At 43.3% G+C, this 17940-nt stretch overlaps 1 protein-coding gene across 10 annotated transcripts in view; it reads left to right on the forward strand.

Moving 5' to 3' along the window:
* The window catches only part of PRDM10 (PR/SET domain 10), a 47081-nt gene that overhangs the window by 1078 nt on the left and 28063 nt on the right, over positions 1 to 17940 (forward strand). For 4 of the 10 annotated variants that reach the window (XM_056322703.1, XM_056322702.1, XM_056322712.1 and 1 more), the window contains exons 2-6: positions 9683 to 9872; positions 11697 to 11861; positions 13478 to 13537; positions 16224 to 16343; positions 17361 to 17568. In XM_056322703.1, coding sequence (XP_056178678.1) covers positions 9768 to 9872; positions 11697 to 11861; positions 13478 to 13537; positions 16224 to 16343; positions 17361 to 17568 — 658 coding nt within the window. In that variant the 5' untranslated portion in view covers positions 9683 to 9767. The other 6 variants (XM_056322708.1, XM_056322706.1, XM_056322704.1 and 3 more) reach the window with 6 other exon arrangements.

A 17940-nucleotide genomic window follows, 5' to 3' on the forward strand; every position in this document is an offset into this window, starting at 1 on the left:
GTGGTAGTTGTTGAGGGGTCCCTCCTTGGTGGAGGGTGGTACCTGGGGGCATTTTCGGTGGTCCCAGCAGGGAAAGGCTCCGGTGTGGAGGGAAGGCAGCCCTTTTGCCACCACCCTGAGGTGCCAGTATGGGGCTTGCGTGGCTGGGCTCATCCAGGGGCCAGGCTGGTGGGTGCGGGCCTTGTGTTGGCTCCCACCACCTGAGGTGGATCGATCCATCATGGGTCTGAAGGAAGGGGCGAGGCCCAGCCTTCTGTGAGTGGGAGTTGTGGTGTTTGCCACTGCTCTGCTAGTGTGGGGCCTTTGGGCAGCGGTTGCATCTGCTAAATGCACCCGTTCTTGTCGTCTGGAATATGGTTATGGCATGTGGCAGTTTGATCTTGGGGATCTCTTGTTGCCTAGGTGTTGGTGTTGAGTTGCCATGTCCCTCCTCCTGTGCTACGGTGGCATTAAAGGGTTGTTAAGGGAGCTTGTTATGCTGGAACGGAAACATAAAATCCTGTGACTTTGTCTTTCAAAACTACTGATCCTAAAGGGACAACTCTCCCTTTATAGGGTTACCTTGCTCAAGGCGTTTCAAGCTATGCACAGTCACGTGTTACTTCAGCTATTTGCTGCAGACCCTCAGAAGGGGTCCTGTGGGGTTCTGTAGGTGAGAGTTAAAAACCTGGTTTAGGTGCCTGAGCTTCAAAGTCCTGAGAGTGAAGGGACAGTGTTTGCAATGTGCTTCTTGGTGTCTGCACACTAGCCCGTCCAGCGTGTTACTGATCTATTTGTGGTCCTTACAGGCCTTTAAAGGATGAGCAAGCACGAAGCTGGGTGTCTGTGAGGTGCCTATCAGTGTTTCTCCCTCAGAATTTCAATGGGAATAGAGGCTATACTGAACTGCTTTCTATCTTTAATAATTCATCCCCCCCTTTAATTGGTTAAGTTAGAAGCTGAATTGCTAATGAATCATCAACTGATTTTGCAAGAGGGTTCTTTGCATCTTCTGTGGAAACAAAATAATAGGCAGTTTTAAGCCTTCTAATGCCTTCATTTCGGGGGGGGGGGGGGGGGACCTAACCACACAAGAGGGTGTATTTCTCTAGTCAGTCCTTAAATGGAGAACTTGCCTCCTGAGTTGCGATGCTTTTTGGCACTTTGCTATATGCACTCTTCTCTTGTGTGTTCGGTACTTAAAACAAAGACAGCTTTACTACCTTGATTATAGGATGAGATATTGGTGTAATTGTTATTATTTTTATCTGATGGAATAATTGACAACTTGTTATTAGAGAGAAATGGGTATGTGGTGTTGCTTTCTCTGCTCTGCTACTAACCTGCAAAGAAAATCCCTGGATGAACTCTCTTATGGTAATTTGCTCAGCAGTCAGCAGCTACTTCGAGTGTGTTTCTGACCACCTGCAGCTGCTGTCAGCTGTGTAAACTGAATTTTAATTGACTTATAAGTGTAGCTAATTACGGGGGCTGTTTTAGTATTGTGAGTTTTGTTTTGACTTAAACATGAGATTGGGTCTATTTATCACTTTTATTTCATGCTAGTAGAACACAGAGAAAGAGAAGGTGTGTTTTAGCCCTTAACTGGCAGTGTGTGTTAAGTCCCCACCTGTTTTAATGCACGGATAGCCTGATTTGTGTTCTCTACTTCAGAGAAACAGCTGTTCTGAAAAAGACAAGTTTGGTGGCTGGGTTTTTTTATGTGCAGAAACAAGGTAGTTTTGTCTTTCAAAGAGCTTAAAGTGGAGGGGTGATTTAATTCAGAGGAGAAGAGATGCAGGGAGGTTAGAAAGAGAGGGAGGGAGGGAAGAAGCAGCACCATCAACTTGTAGGAAAGGGAACAACCTCCTCTTCTGACAGTAGCTTGGAGAAGAGTTTCCTGAGCAGGAGAAGGGATAGGAGACAAAAAAGATGGCAAGTGGAAGCCGCAGGGGAACTGAGCAATGTGGTGGGTTTGGTACAGTTTTGCTTTCTTTCAGTAAAACCTAAGAGCGCATAAAACCTTGAAGGTTGCATATGCAGCACCATAGCACAGGTTTTGATACAGACCTTTTATTTTCCTTGTTTGTTATGTTGTACTTCAGATACATGTTTTCCCTGTTTTCTTGCTTTGTTGGACTTCTCCCTCTATCATGTATAAAACAAATCAAATCAATGAAGTAGACAGGGTCGCTGCCTCGAGCAGCTGGAGCCTGAGAATTGCAGTGTATGATAGTAACAGATGATGATATCATGGGGAGTTCAGAGTATGAAGCGTTTGGAAGAAGGCAAAGTAAAGAATGTGGTCACACATTCAGGAAGCCGAGGATGGGAGGAAGAATCTAGTTGCTGGAGTGAATATGTAGATGTTGAGCGAATGGGAAGACAAGCGACTTAAGAATGTCATGTGCATATATGGAAATGTAATTAACTTGTCTCTTTGCCCTCTCAGAGGGTGAAGGACGGATGCAGTGAGAAAATGCCTTGTTGTGTAAGAATTGGGACTAAAGCAGGTCTCTAGCCCAACCATCCTCCTGGATGCTAATCTCTCTTCTTGGGACTCACCTGGAGTGCTTGCTTATCTCACATATTTTGTGGTAGAAACAGGCTTTCTGATACTTTGTGAGAGCAGTTGCAACAGACTGTCCGGTTGTATTGAGTTTGCGTAACAAGGTTTTGGTAGCTGGGGGGGGGGATACAGGGGTGGCTTCTGTGAGAAGCTGCTGGAAGCTTCCCCTGTGTCTGATAGACCAATGCCAGCCAGCTCCAAGACAGACCCACCGCTGGCCGAGGCTGAGCCCATCAGGAATGGTGGCAGCACCTCTGGGATAACAGATTTAAGAAAGGGAAAAAACCCCCTGTGCAGCTGCAGCTGGAGAGAGGAGTGAGAATGTGAGAGCAGCAGCCCTGCAGACACCCAGGTCAGTGCAGGAGGTGCTCCAGGCATCGCAGCAGATTCCCCGGCAGCCCATGGAGGCCCATGGGGGAGCAGCCCCCCACCCGCAGCCCGAGGAGGACCCCGCGCCGGGGCAGGGGGATGCCCAAAGCCTGTGACCTGTGGGCAGCCCGTGCTGGAGCAGCTCCTGGCAGGACCTGTGGCCCCGTGGGGAGAGGAGCCCAGGCTGGGGCAGGGCTGGTGCCTGGGGGGCTGCACCCCGTGGGAGGGACCCACGCTGGGGCAGAGCAGAGTGTGAGGAGGGGGCGGCAGGGACAGGGTGTGATGAACTGACCGCAGCCCCCATTCTCCGCTAAGCCTGGGAAGAAGCGAGGGGGAGGGGGGAGGGGTTTTAGGATTTGGTTTTATTTCTCATTATCTTGCTCTGATTTGATTGGTAATAAATTAAACCAGTTTCCTCAAGTCAAGTCTGCTTTGCCGGTGACAGTAATTGCTGAGTGATTTCCCTGTCCTGGTCTCGACCCACGAGCCTTTTGCTCTATTTTTCTCTCCCCTGTCTGGTTGAGGAGGGGGTGACAGAGCGGCTGTGGTGGGCACCCGGCATCCAGCCAGGGTCAGCCCACCACACATGCTCTCACCTTTAATGCTTGGGGACTGTCCTTTTAGGCAAAGGACTGTGATGCACGTTGGACGCAGTAGTGGAGGACTGGCCTTGAAGATCTAAGAGATCTCTTGGAGCTCATTATTGCTTTGATGATGGATGTGCCATAGGGATATAGGTAGATAGATTCCTTATGCACAATTTGAGTAAAGGGTGAGTTTGTGTTTGGCTGAGCTCTTCTATTTGTTATACGACTAAATAAATTGAAGCCATTTCTCCTTTTGTGGAAATAAATAATCCTTGCTGTCCCAGCCCTATGTATGATTTCCATTTCTAACTCACCAGTAAAACATAAATATTGGGGTTATATATTACCTGATTATTAACATTCAGCCAAAATGCACCAGAGCCAGAGTTCCTTGAAACAATATGTGCTTTTGATGGATGGCAATGCAGAGGAGGAGACGGTAGTCGTGACTCAGTCCTCAATGAGGTTAGAAACCTTCTTGCTGCAATGAAAACGTGTTCTTGCCAAGGGATCTCAGGAAATGCACCGACACTGCCTTCTAGGCAGGCTGGGGTAATTAACTTAAGTGTGGGATATAGCTTTTTGCAGACACATGTGATGTTCCTTTTGAGCATAATAAATCATTTTCATATTAAAGGCTGGAGGAAGACCTGTAGTCGTAAAACCCCCTTTCGTAACAATCTTGCTGTCCTTGCACATGGTGAAAAAGAGTGGTCAGTGAGCTCAGTACTTAAAGGATTAAGCTAATAGCCCCTGCCATTATTGCTGCAGGGAACCCCAATCTATATACAAGCCTCTTTTTACACTGGGGAGTAAATCACATTAGCTGTTTTATGCACCATTATAGTAGAGTGGATTCTCATTTGAGATACTGCAGTGGCTTTATGGCTCCCTGAGCAGGGAGGTGGACTTCTCCCCTTGCCCGGCTGTAATATTCCCCCATTCTTCTCATCCCAGAGAAGGGACAAAAGCGAATGTTTGGCAGGCACTGGTTCGGGTGCTTCCTCAGCAGAATGCCCTTAATTAGACTTGGAGTAGTTGCTGCAGATGAAGTCCCCAGAGCTTTTGTCTGTGTATCTTCTTGTGTAGTCCCAGCATTGAAAGAAATTGTCATTCCTTAATAGTAGGTATGCCAAGAAAATGTGATTACTGATGGCTTTTTTTTTTTGGTGGTGGTTTTCTTTGAATTTCAGAGCTGAGCTTTCCTTTGAAGCACTGCGTGAGTTCACGATATTCAACTTGTGTCAAAAACTCTTACATGCCAAATACAAAATAATACGAAAGTGACTTTGCTGTTATTGGAGGTTTTTTTTCTTAAAGCACTGCTCACTCCCATTCCCTAGGTGTTAGGGGTCACAGGTGCACCTATGAGGTGACATGGCATGGGTGCTGTGATGGCTGAGGGCGAGAGGGGGGCTTCTGCTGAGGACAGTGAGGCTAATGAGGACGTTGCTGTTGGGCAGTGGATGAAGCGCTTTGCCCCTGAGCAGTGCTTTCTCATTCTCTGGAGGTGAATGCAGTGAATGGGGGAAGCTGCTGATTTAATAACAAACCTTCAGAGAAAGCATGCTGCAGGAACATGAGAGAGGGGTTAGAGCATGTCACGGTGGTCAAAAGGAGTTTTCAAGTGAGTTTTCCAAAAGGAACAACTGTTCAGACAGTGACACAAAAGGTGTCAGCAGCTGCAGAGGACAAGCTTCACCATTAATGAGATTTTTCAGATTGGATGTAAAAGGCAAAAACTAAAGAGGAAGGCCATAGGTTTCAGACACCAGCAGATCCCCAGGGGGTGCCGAGGAAGGGAAGGTAAATGAAGGGAAAGTAAATGTGAATGGCATAATGTGAATGTTTGTGAAACAAACCTGATTTGTCTTGAAGAGGGTGTTGATTTACTTGTAAATCTCAGATGAGGCAGATGGCTGGATATGATGGGTGTGCGGACACGTAGGAAAATACTCATCTTGCCCTGCTTGAGCTCTGAATCGGATGCTTTCTAGTCATGGTTAGCATCAGGTTGTTCCTGCACTGATAAGCCTCACCGAGATAAGCGCCGGTGTCACTTCCTAACTCTGACCGTGCTCTTCTGCCTGTGAAAAACATGGCCATGTTGCAGGGAGCTCAAGGGCAGCACCTATGGGTGCTGTTGCAGATAGAGCTCCAGCAAACACAGGTTGGAATGAGTTTATCTTCTACTGGAGTAGATATTTTAAAGTGATGGGAGCTGTGTGGGTTCTTGATTTACATTGTATCTTATATTGTGATCCATGGTATATAAATAGTGACGCGCTGTTTTCCTGTCACTGCCTTGCCACTCTGATGTACTGGAGTGTTACTGGGTTATGTTTATACACTACTGTTTCAGCTTGTGCCATCACTCAGCGTGGACTGGGTGAGGCATGCCTGCTATTTTGGGGAGGAAAATGCTGTCTTCATAGTAACTGTAAATGGTTTAGAATCTCAGATGTTGGTGTTGCTTCTTGCTCATGTGCATGATGCTCCTCAGGTTGTATGTAAACATTGGGGTGGTGATAGAATTGTGGTTGGTGTTGGTGATGGGTCTCATAGCATGCGTGTGTGTCCCTTAGACACGGCAGCACTTCCCAGTGAGGTGCTTGCCTCTTTATTTAGTTTGTCTGAAAATGTCTGATGCCTGTGAGATACAGGGAGAAAAATCAACAATTACAAAGGATAATCTGTGGACAAATGATGCGGAGAGCAAGTGGAGACCAGTGGAGAGTGTTCCCTTGCATGCTAGCTCTTTGGCAATGCTTTTGCCTCAAGTTCCATGTTTATTTCTGCAAAAGGACTAGTAAAGCTTCTGGCTAGACCTTTGAGAGAGTGTTTTCTTTAGCACAATCTCCCAAACTGGAATTGCTAACAGGCTTAGTGTGGAGGCCACGTACCCTAATGCACTCGTCATGAGTCTTCTGCAACTAATTTGAAAAAATACTGTGGCTATGTGGTGAGCTGGGCATCTGCTGCTTCCTTGTGCAGTGAGACATCTCTGCTGAGAGAATACCATAGGGAAATTGTTAAAATCTCAAGGCACTGTGGCTGTCGGTGTCACAGCTGTAATGGATATTGAGAGAGGGATTTAAAGAAGAAAATAAGATCACGAAGGATAAATGAGCGAGAGCATCCTATAGAGTACTAGTGAGCAAAGTTATTTTGGTCTTTTGCTGCCATCACAGTTGGAAAAATTACTTGGGTGTTTGTATTTCCCGACAATTTTGTTGTCAGTGACTTTGGACCAGATCATGTTCCCAGCTCCCAACCTTAACTGCAGGTCTTGTTTTTTCACTGTTGGCTTTTGTACCAGCTAAATTTCAAAGCTTGCTCGTGCCTCGTGCCCTCCTTATTGCCTGGCCTTGGGATCTCTCAGGGGCATGGCCTGTCTGCTCCCGCACAAACTTCTCACTCGGTGTAGCCACGTTTCCAGGGAAACATGCTTTTCTGTGTATTTTGGTCATGATGGAAATGATGAGGATTCTCGGAGACCCAGGCTTTGGTAGGAATGCATACCAGAGGCAGATCCTACGATGTGTTTTGAAGTACTGAAGTTGAAAGCATCAGCAAATCCTCCAGCTCCTAATATTGTCTGATTGTTATTGCTACACAATTGGCTGGGCTGAGCAGTTGTTTTTTTTTTATTTCTGTGGAGAACAGCAATAACAGTACCATTTATAGAAACTGCACCACCAAGCCACTGAATTTGGCTCAGCCTTGCTTTTTTGCCCTGAGATTTGACATTAATGCTAGCTTCTAGAACCATGGCAAAACTCAAAATGATAGTCTTCTGCTTTCAACTTTTTGGTACTATTTTTTCTTGCAGATATGAATCTTAATGCCCACTTTTGTCTATTGAAGACCTGTCTGAACCCTTGGGTCTCCTTTTCACTTCTGTTGTAAATTATTTGTGCCAAAGTGAGTCAGCAGGCGTGAGTCAGCATCTTCCTTGAGACCTTCAATATCTGCTTGTGTGGAAGGTCAGCCAGAAACTCTGCTACTTGTTGCACCATGTGGAATTAGCCAGAACTGTGCCTGTCTCTTAATTCAATCACTGGTTAATTTAATTACATTCTTATTAACAGGATAATTATATTTTTAAAAAAAAACACCCATATCCTCCACATTGAAACCTCTAGATTTTATTTTTCTAAGTGATTAGGTAGTTGATTACACTACTGGCTATTGTTAGTGCAGTTACCTGAACTGGCTCTTGATTAATAAGGACAGTTAAGAAAAAGAGCTGTTTGGGATAAACCAGCCAAAGAATGTCAACAGGATAGGCATTTAATTTTATGTAGAAGGATTTCAGATCCTGTTAGTGACATAAATGCTGTCACATTTCACACAGGCAGTTCTAGACCCCTTGGTGATGGTATATCTGATAAAATAAGTGATGGAGTTGAGTGAAAATGGTAGGATTAGGTATGAGAAAATCCCTGAATTAATCCTTAATAACAAGTAGCTTTGAGATAGCTGGGTGAAAGGTGCTGTGTAGGGATGGAGGATATGTATTTATAGAGCAGAGCTTGTGTGGTGTAATATGTAAATAAACAATATTTATTTGTAAATGACCCTGGCTTTCAACACTTGGAGAGTAATGCTGGTGTTTGACAGTCCTAATTGTTTGCTGCAGTTCATTATTTTTTTCCCCATACTAATGAGATCCCTTAACTAAAGTATGTATTCCTTTTTTTTTTTTTTTCCTGGATGTTTTGTATCAAGTAATATTAATGCAGTGGAATTTCTGCTTCATTATTCCCATAACATAATGGTGTATGGGTCTAATAGGAAGTCAGAACTGCTCCTCAGTCTCTGCTTGCGTGGGGGACTGCGTGGCACATGTGCTGTGTTACTTGCCATGAGACAGCAAATGTTAGGCTCTAGTCACCAATAATGGCATGACTTAAGTGTCTGGCGATGCCCAGAAATATCTTTCCTACAGCTTTTCTTTATATATGTGGAAGTAATACGTCTTTTTTTCCCCCACATCGTTCAGTGACGTTAGCCTGAGACATTTCTGCACTATTGATTTATATGTTCTGGCCAGGACCAGTGGTACAGTTAGTGCTCAGGTCTGCAAAGCTTACTCGTTGCTGGCAAAATTAGCAGTAAGTGCCTGCTACCCTCCTGCCCCCCCCCCCCCCCCATCTTTTTTTAGTTGTCAATGAAAAGCCAAATGCTAGCATTTATAGGAATAAATTATGACTAAAATAATTTGCATTTAAAATGCAAATGAATGAAAGCATCAGCAAGGAGCCTTCTGCTTTCTTCCTGGTGCACAGACGGGGTACTGGCATTGGATCAGCCCAGCGAGGCACTTGGTATAAAATAAAGTTAATTGGACTAGCTGAAAAATGAAATGGGCTCAGCTTTATGCTAATTCCTGGGCCCGTGATTTAACATGACATTAGAGACAACGGACTGGGAAGGTGCTGAACCACTGATTAAACCAATCACCAGACCTGTAAATTACACTTCTGAGATTCCCAATGGCAGATTGAGAGGCCCCAATAAAATTGCGAGAGGTGAATAAAACCTAGCTTGGAAGCAATTTGTCAGGATCTTCGGGCTTGTGTGAATTGAGTTGAAGTTTCATTGTTCTTTTTCTAAAAGTTGCCTATTGTAACACTGCCTGAATACCAACTGGGACTGCGGTTTTGTACAAGGTGAAAGCTGCCTGCACATGTAAAGCCATTTGATTCTTGAACAAAACCTCTTTCAGATGCACTGAGAAACTGGTAATGTGTCTCTGAAGGTAGGGTTTTCTTGTTGGAAGGTTAAGGCCAAATTTTTACATCATTTATTGATTTCTAGGCCTGTAGGTGCCAGAAGGACAATGTGAAGAATATTTTGTGGACTGCCTCTGGCCAAGGAAGGACATGCAGGAGGAATTCGTTATAATCTTTAAGTGCAGGAGGCATTCAGTATAATCCTTCAGTGCAACTGTAGCAATGGTTGCCTTGTTTTCTCCTTAATAGGACTTGGGAAGTACTATGCAGCAGAACTTGAGCGTGGTAAATGAGAATGTGTGTGTTTGTAAAGCCAAGCCTTCTTTTACTCTGGCAGCGTGTAACCGTAGTGCAGTAGCTGATGATAATACCTTACACCTCTGTTCCATGTGTCATACTTGGTTTAATATCTGTCTTTTTTTTTTTTCTTTTTTTAATAGCCATGTTACTGAAGATCACCTTGTCTTCTGGCAGTAGAAGCACAGTGAACAGATGACTCTATTCAGCCAGACATTCCTCCAGTAGATGTCTCTCCCCATGGAGCACCACGGCAGGGAGGAGATGGACTCAAAAGAGGAAAGTCCTCAGGTGTGGGCTGACTCTGCTGAGCAGGAGCAGAATACTGCTCAGGTGACTAGTACCTTCCAGAGCTCTTGGTTCCTGCTCGGACTGAACTGGGCTTGATGTGGTGACTTAGCAAGCAGATGTTCCCATTCAAACCTTGTTCAGTGCCTGGAAACTCATCTTTCTTTTGAGGAGAAATACAAACATGTCTGTGGTGATTTCCAATTAAAGCTTCAGAAAGCGAGCTGTGCAAACCGCAGCAGTGAATACACAGACATCTGAAATGATCTAAACAAAACCAGCCAGTGGCTATAGAAGTTTCGGTGTCCAAGTGTATGTATAACCATGTGGGAAAGTGAAAGGGTATTCAGACTAATGAATATTAGCAAATTCTGTGGTCTGTGGCATCCCATTTTGATGGCATCAGTCAAATCAGTTGGAACTGTGGGTGGACCTCGGGGAAAGTAATATGAATAATTTTTTCCAGTCAGACATCTGGGTAGTGGGGAAGGGAGAAATGTTAATTGTTAGTGACTAATAAAGTCAGATTCTGATGTATGCAGCTAGTCCCTCTGTCTCTGAGACAATGCAGCTGAGAATTTCTAGAAGGCTGTAAATTGATTTCTTCTTTTAAGCGTATTGGAAGAGGGTGCTGCATGTCATTTGACCCACGAGCTGAGAAATTTTGACTGTCCTGGTAATTTCCAGCTTTGAAATTTGCAAAGAAAGGCAGTTTTCAATGGCCTGTGTTCTGTTACCTATACAATGGGATAACTATACTGTTGTTTGCACATGGCAGTTACAAGGCTTAATTAGTATTTGCAGAGGGCTCTCCAAATCTGAAACGCTGCATGCATTCTTACTGTAGTCTTTGCATGAGGATTTATTGTACAGCATCAGCACTTAGCATCGGTGGGGGAGTACCAGGCATCTTTTGAAGCATAAGCTACAAGGTGAAACAAAGTAAATAAAATATGTGACTGTGGCATCGCTTTATGTGAAAACACTTTATGTGAATATGAATGTGGATACCAGAACTAGGTTTCCTGCTTGCTATCCCATTTTTCCCATGTGCTGGAAATGTTTTTTGGCCTGTAAAGCATGTAGAAAAATAAACAAGTTCCTCTTGCCACTGGAATTAATTTTTCTAGCTTCTTTAAGTTTGGTCACTGATAATCACTTGTGATCCTGATGTTCTATAGATTCTTTAGATTTAAACTGCTGCCCTAAACTTAACTTGTTCCAGTAGTCCTTGGAAACACTGCTTAATGCTTTCAGTTATGTTTCTCTGTTTAAATAGCTGAATTTTCTACTGATACTGCGTGTACGTGCTGCAGAGAAGCAATCTAACATACACTATTGCCACCTCATGATAGGTGCAATACTGTTACTTGAAACAGTATCAAAGTTAATAGGTTCTGTTAGCCATTCATCAACAGAAAAAATCACCTCCAACTACAGAACTAGCTGAACGAAGTAATCGTCATAAATTCAGAAAGGATTATGAGAATAAAGGGAAACAATATTCCAATAAATTCCATAGATGCACCAGTTCAAATCTGAACTTTCTTTTCTAATGAATTTTCAAAGTGTCACGCAAGCACAAAGCATGTGTAGGTGCCCTTTATAGCCAGTTAGGTTTTGAGTTAAAATGTAGAGTAAAACCAGAAACCAATGGTGGTTTGTGTCCAGGTTTCTATATTGCTAGCATAATTCAATAAGATTTTGAATGTGTATTATACAGCAGGGGTTTTGTTGTTTTCAAAACAACTGGCTAGGTAGTTGGGATGCAAGGTACTCTACTTTTCAAAGCACCTTGCAACCTGTGTGTCTTGTGTTGTTTCCCCACTGGCACATGTTTCCGCTTTGACACAGGCTCTTTTCTTCCAGGTGCACTTTGTTCCTGAGGGGGGGACGGTGGCACAGATCGTGTACAGTGATGAGCAGGACCGTCCCTCGCAGCAGGTGGTCTACACAGCAGATGGCACCTCCTACACCTCCGTGGACACCTCGGAGCACACGCTTGTTTACATCCATCCCGTGGAAGCTACGCAGGCATGTGTGGTTCCGAGCCCACCCTGTTTTGGCGCCTAGAAAACAAAACAATTTTGTCTGAGATGGAAAGCCAGTTACCAGCCAAGTGATATGACTGGAAAATAGCAGGCAGTTGCTCTTAATGCTTTTATCTGCCCATTGCTGAACAGGGACTTCGTGCTGTTCATTTGTCTGATGTGCAAATGTGGTAATTAAAGGATGTCGAGGCTATGAATGATGAAATGCTGATTATTTTACTGAAGGTGGATGAGATTATAATTAACTCAAAGGTGTTTTCCAAAACACGGATAATCTCTCCAGGAATTCTGCCTCTGTTGTATTCAGTAAAGCTAAGAACAATCTATGTGTCTTCTGGAAGAGTCCTTGTTTTGCGTAGTATTGTAACTGATAGTTACAATAAGTCATGTCTTTTTGCAGAGGATCTTGGTGTATTCGATGTAATTTTGTAGTCTCTCTTCAGAGTTGTTGATTTTATAGACCGAGGTTCTTTTTCATAACTGTCTCAAATAGCTTTTAGTCTCTGACAGCATCTGTTTATGTGGGGTTAATATAGTACACATCTGTACCTCTGTGTGGACAGCTAAAAGAAGAGGAACAGGCATGCTTTGTCGAGAATGTTTTATAACGTCTTTGCTGACAGAACAGATTAGCAATGCTGCAAAGTGCACGTACTTGACACCCGCAGCAATGCTGGCGTAGCCTTGTGTGGCACGGTCTCTCTCTTGTGCAGTTCTTAGCTGTTATGTAAAAACAATTCCTACGTGGTGGCATGTTCTGAGAGGATATCTCCCAGGAAGTTACTGACCAAGTTAACTCCAAAACTCTGAATACTATCATTTTGTCCAAAGAGACATAGTACTAAGACGCTATCATGCAACTGAGATGCAGTTATCAAAGCGCGAATGGAGTTTGTATTATGCCATGCTTTATTTTGTTGGAGCCAGACTGCCACAAGCTCAGATATTTCCAGTTTTGGCAAAATAAGCAAGGCTGACCTCAGCCAGTACTTAGTTTTCATCTGAGTCTTGCTTTTCCTAGGGGGAAGCCCTCCTATCAGGGCTGTTCTTGCAGGCTACTGTAAGAATGTTGGAGTTGGCATGTCTCCTGTGAAATTAAAAAACAACATCCTGGCCATATCAGATTCACATATCTGGCATATCACAGCCAGATATGCCACATAGTTCCTTAAAAGAAAGCATGCAGAAGTCTTTGCAGAAAGATAAAGCTAACGGTTCTCTTCTATTCTGCCCTCAAGTGTTACATGGTTTTCATACAGCTACTGAATTACATCCTGTAGATGCAGATTATAAAGTCAACAATTGACAAAGTAATTTCGGTATTAAAAAAATAATAAATATCCCCTTTTAGATACATGCATGAAAAGTGCCACACAAATATGGTACTATATGTTTGTGGAGCACTACCTAATTTTAGTTTAATTTCTATGCCTGTATGTCCACTTGGGTAAGTTGAACTAATCTGCTGTGACAGTAGGCACATTAGAAGGTAGCAAAGGATCAAATGTGGATCGTTTCTTGGTGGCAGAGTAATTTTTGTGTGAGTTGGGAGTAAACAACCCTAAGGCCGGTTTGATAAGCCTTTTTCACTTTGTCTAGACTCTGTTTACAGATCCGTCCCAAGTGGCTTACGTCCAACAGGATGCCACCACCCAGCAGGTAAGAAGGAGACATTATTTTCCTTGGGCCTGAAACTGTAAGGGAACTGTTGCTGAAGGTAAAGGGACATTGTTGTGGTGCTAGAGCATAATAGGCCCTCTCAGAGTTTGACAAATGGCAGTCCTCAGTCATGTGCTGTCATCCCAGGGATCAAGGGCAAAAAGTGTACGATAGCATGCCACTATGATCTTGGCTAGCTTGTGCATGAATGGCAAGGCAAGTTAAGAGAGTTTGAGTTAATTCTTTTTAATTCTTGTTCAACAAAAGTATTTATTTACTGCCCCAGGTGAAAAGCCTTCCAACAGTGTCCCTTTTAATAAGTCTGCGAACTGATGTGGCTGACTTGATTTTAACGTGTCGTTCTGGAAAACCTGGGTTTGCAGCTGTCCTCATATAACCTCTGATCCAATTTCCTTTAAGTCCATAAAAGGCTCTCAAGGGATAGAAACTCTGGATCAAATTCTAGGTTTGCTAGAAACTTCACAGGAAATTAATTGTAAGACCTGGAGAAGTTCACTTACTGGCTCCCTTACCTTACCATGGCACGCCAGGTCTGATGTGCTTGCCGTTGTGAAGTGAGCTAGCAACAGAGTAAAATTTGAGCCTGTGTTTATAAAGCTTTGATGATTTGGGGTTGGGGTTTTTTTTGTCTGCCATAGATGGGAAGGTCTCGTTAACTTTTACTGGTATCTTTGGGGACTGCATTGTGGTGATTTGGTATAGGTGCTCTCAGATCGAGATCTTTAGTTCAAGTTCTCCACTTGTCAGAGACTTAAACCTGTTACTGCTTGGTGAGTCTTTAATGGCATGTGTGAGTGGATGTGTTAGATTGGAATCATTACTAATGCCATCATTAAAATGCATCTTTATTAACAGTTTTGGGGTTGAATGTGCACTGAAAATACATTTTCTTCTTTCTAAAAGAAGACCTTCTAAACTGTTGAGGTGCAGGCAGGAAACAATAAGACTGGCACAGTATAAGTGTTAACTGATTTCTTCCAGTTCTCCGGAGGTGTTTGGAATTTTTTGCTGCGTCAATTTCCTTGCGTTAAGAAGCCAGAAAATCCCATTGGGTTGTCTTAAAGCTCATTTAATAATTAAATCTAATTTCAAGTAGGGATTACTTATATGTGCAATGCAAAGTGACACTCTTTACAGCACTGTGCAGTTGCTGACCCATGTTGAGTATCGAGGGCATGAGCACTTGTCTGTGTGTCCTCCCTTCCAACACTGATGGCAGCCCCAACAGAGGTGTTTGCTTGTGAATGGTTAGTCCCTCCCTGTGGCAGCTCCTGCCTCTGCAGGTGTTTTTTACATCAGCATTTCATGTGGGACATGCCTGAACTGACAACAAATGTTAAAATAATAATTAAAGCTCCTCTTGTCTTTCAAAAGAAACTTTAAAAACCTTTCATTTTCTTTTTTAAGATAAAAATAATGCCTGTGTTCCTTGCAGTCTCTGACGTGGAAGTGAAAGGATATGTTTGGAGTGCCATTAGTAGTAGGAAATGCTAATATGAGGTAGAAATAGATGCAAGCTTGTGTGAACCTCCAATTGCTGGCAGACCTGGAGGTGTGCCACTGAATAATGATGCCTTTTCTGTTGCCACTTGGCATCAGAAATGTCAATACCAGACAGTTTGGTTCAGCTGTTGTCTTGGTAGTTTCCTCCTTGCTGTCACATGGTTCCCTGTAGTCTTTTTGCTGTACTTTTAAAGCAGTTTCATAAATTACTTTTATACCTCTTTAAACAAAATAACTAGATTAAGTTCTACGGCTATCTGCTTATATTATGGATTTTCTTGTCTGCTCCTTCACTGTTGGCACAATTTGCTGTTCTCTGTTTTATCTGATATTTTTAAGTACTCTGTAGAGGGGCTGGGGCTTAGCATAAAAGTTTTAGCATAAAAGCTGCTTAACAGTCAGAGGCACAAACTAGAAGCCACATGGTGTCTGCTGTAGAGAAGGATGAAAAATCATGCGGGATAATGGTGCAAATTCCTGTATAGATAAGCAGGAAATGAGACAGGAAAGGTGATTCCTAGGATCTTAATTCTGTTTTGTTTTATTGCTGAATGGATGGGAGCAGTGTGGTAATATGCATTAATTTTCTTGTTACCACACCAAAAAAAGATGAGAAGAACCAGAAATCTATAGTGCGACCAAATAACATAAAGAAAAAATGACTGTTGGATTCCTTTTGTTTGAGTGCTGGATCTTCCAACGAGGTCAATATACCATCTTGTTTTCATAATGGATCTTGGTTTGCTTGAGAAAAAGAAAAATAAGCAAAAAGATGAGACTTCTTTTTCCTTCTTTGTCTTTTCCTTTTAAGAAAGTAAATTTGGACACACAAAAGAAAAAAGACTCCACATCACCAGTTTTAGCAAAAGCTAAAGAGCTCCTCAGATCTGTTTTTAGTGCGGTTTGAACCCAGGCTAGATAGGACCTTAACTTAAAGCCAAGAGCGGGAGCTAGGAAATTCAAAACTGCAAAATACAGACTGATTTTTGAAGCCTTTTCCTTTGTTCCTGGATCTGCAGGATTTTAAAAGAAACAAATATAGAAAAAAAAAAAATGCTGCAGGTTTTGACCTAGTGTAGGACTGGAACTTTGCATGCAGGGCACTGCCCATATGTGACTGATGGAAATGACGCAGTGCTAAAATGAGTGCCTATAATTTTAGGTAACTGTGCTCTTGCCTGCTGCTGCTCAGAGCATGAATCCCACCAACCTGTCCGTGCTCGGCAACGTTGCCGAATCCCCCCAGCAAATGGCTCTGGAGCAGGGTCCGCAAGCAGATAGAGTAAGTTGCCAGGCACCCTTTTCTCTTAAATGTACGAGTGCACTGATTTCATTGCTCCATTGTCTCAGGTGATGAAACGTGTCTGAGTGATAGAGGAGGCGATGCGAGGAAGCTGCAGCACAGATTTGTACCGTCTTTCATAGTCTCACCATGGAGTGTGTGGTGTTTTATTGTAGGAGAGATTATGTATTTAATACACGGAGAAACCTGTTCTACAGATTGTTCTGTCTTGAGCAGCCACCTTAAAATACTCTTCTCGGCTTTGACAAGCAAAGTTAACGGAAGGTGTAAGACTGACTGTCATGTAGGGCCAACAGCCACCGAGTCTCTTTGCCAGTCTTCTAAGACAGTTTACTGTGTGTCATGTTTCTTGTTCTCCACCTGAGAAACCTGCATGGGTGAAGGAATATTCTGTGCAGTGCACTTATATTTTGTATATATATTTTTTTTTTTGTAGGGAAGGCAAAGGATAAACTTTAAAGTTAGTGGAAGAATACAGTGCCCTCAACTGTCCTCCATGCCCCATAGTTTATATCTAGTCCCCATGTTACCTCGTCCCTTATTGATCTACATGAATGCTTTGGAATTGTATTTGCTTGACTGTAAGATAGGTGAGAAAAGATCACGTGCCAAAGTTCAGGATTCTCTCACTTGTACAAAAGAAGTTAAACCACAGCTTTAAGCTCCAGATAATTTCCACAGAGCCTGGACTGTTTCAGACCTTCTGTGAGGGTCCAGAATTTCTCTGGTATCAGTTTCTTCTCCTGAGAAGTCAGTCTTTGACAGGGTAGAGCGAGACAGTGACAGAGCTGTCCTGAGTGAGGCTGTCAGCAGCAGCGATGTGAAACAGCCCTTGGCAAGCGTTTATCATGTCGTTCCACTTTCCCTCATCCTCCTTTCCGTTCCCAAAGGAAGCACAAAGGGTAGACTAGCAACAGCCTTCATTGTTCGTCTTTTGTAAAAGTGTTTTTCTTCACAAATCGATTTTGATTGTTTGTTTGTGAATTCTCTCCTCAGGCATCATTACCGGTGCATAACCAGGTGTTACCTCCTATGGAGGCAGTGGATGGTTCTGACCCTTTAGCACCTCTGCAGAATCAAATGGGAAGGATGGAAACAAAAGAGGAAGATGAGGAGGATGAAGATGAGGATGAAGATGGGGAAGACACTGACATGGATGAATGGGATCCAGATCCACCTCGACCCTTTGATCCCAATGATTTGTGTAAGCATATGAAGTCATATGTAGTGTACCAGCTGCCCTCCTGTTTTTTCTTTCCCCTCCATCAGCCCTCTAGTAGATACAGCCAAAATCCATTCAGATTTTAGCAGTAATAAGCAAACCCCTTTATACTCGGAAACATAGGCTCATATTTGGCTGCTTTACTTGAAAAGACAAGATTCTGTCTCAGGTGGCGTCTGAGCCGCTTTGTTCTTCGTTTTGCAGGAGGTTGCCCTCACTAACGTTTTAAAATGTAGTTAGACTATTGGAATAAATGTTCCCACAGCTGAGCCAAAGATGTTTAGAGAGAGATAAGGCTGTCTCTTCTGAGCTGGTGTGTGAGCGTCTGCCTGGCAGTTATGTCCTCTCTGACTT

The sequence above is a fragment of the Falco biarmicus genome, chromosome 20 (genome assembly GCF_023638135.1).
Source record: "Falco biarmicus isolate bFalBia1 chromosome 20, bFalBia1.pri, whole genome shotgun sequence".
Classification (NCBI taxonomy): domain Eukaryota; kingdom Metazoa; phylum Chordata; class Aves; order Falconiformes; family Falconidae; genus Falco; species Falco biarmicus.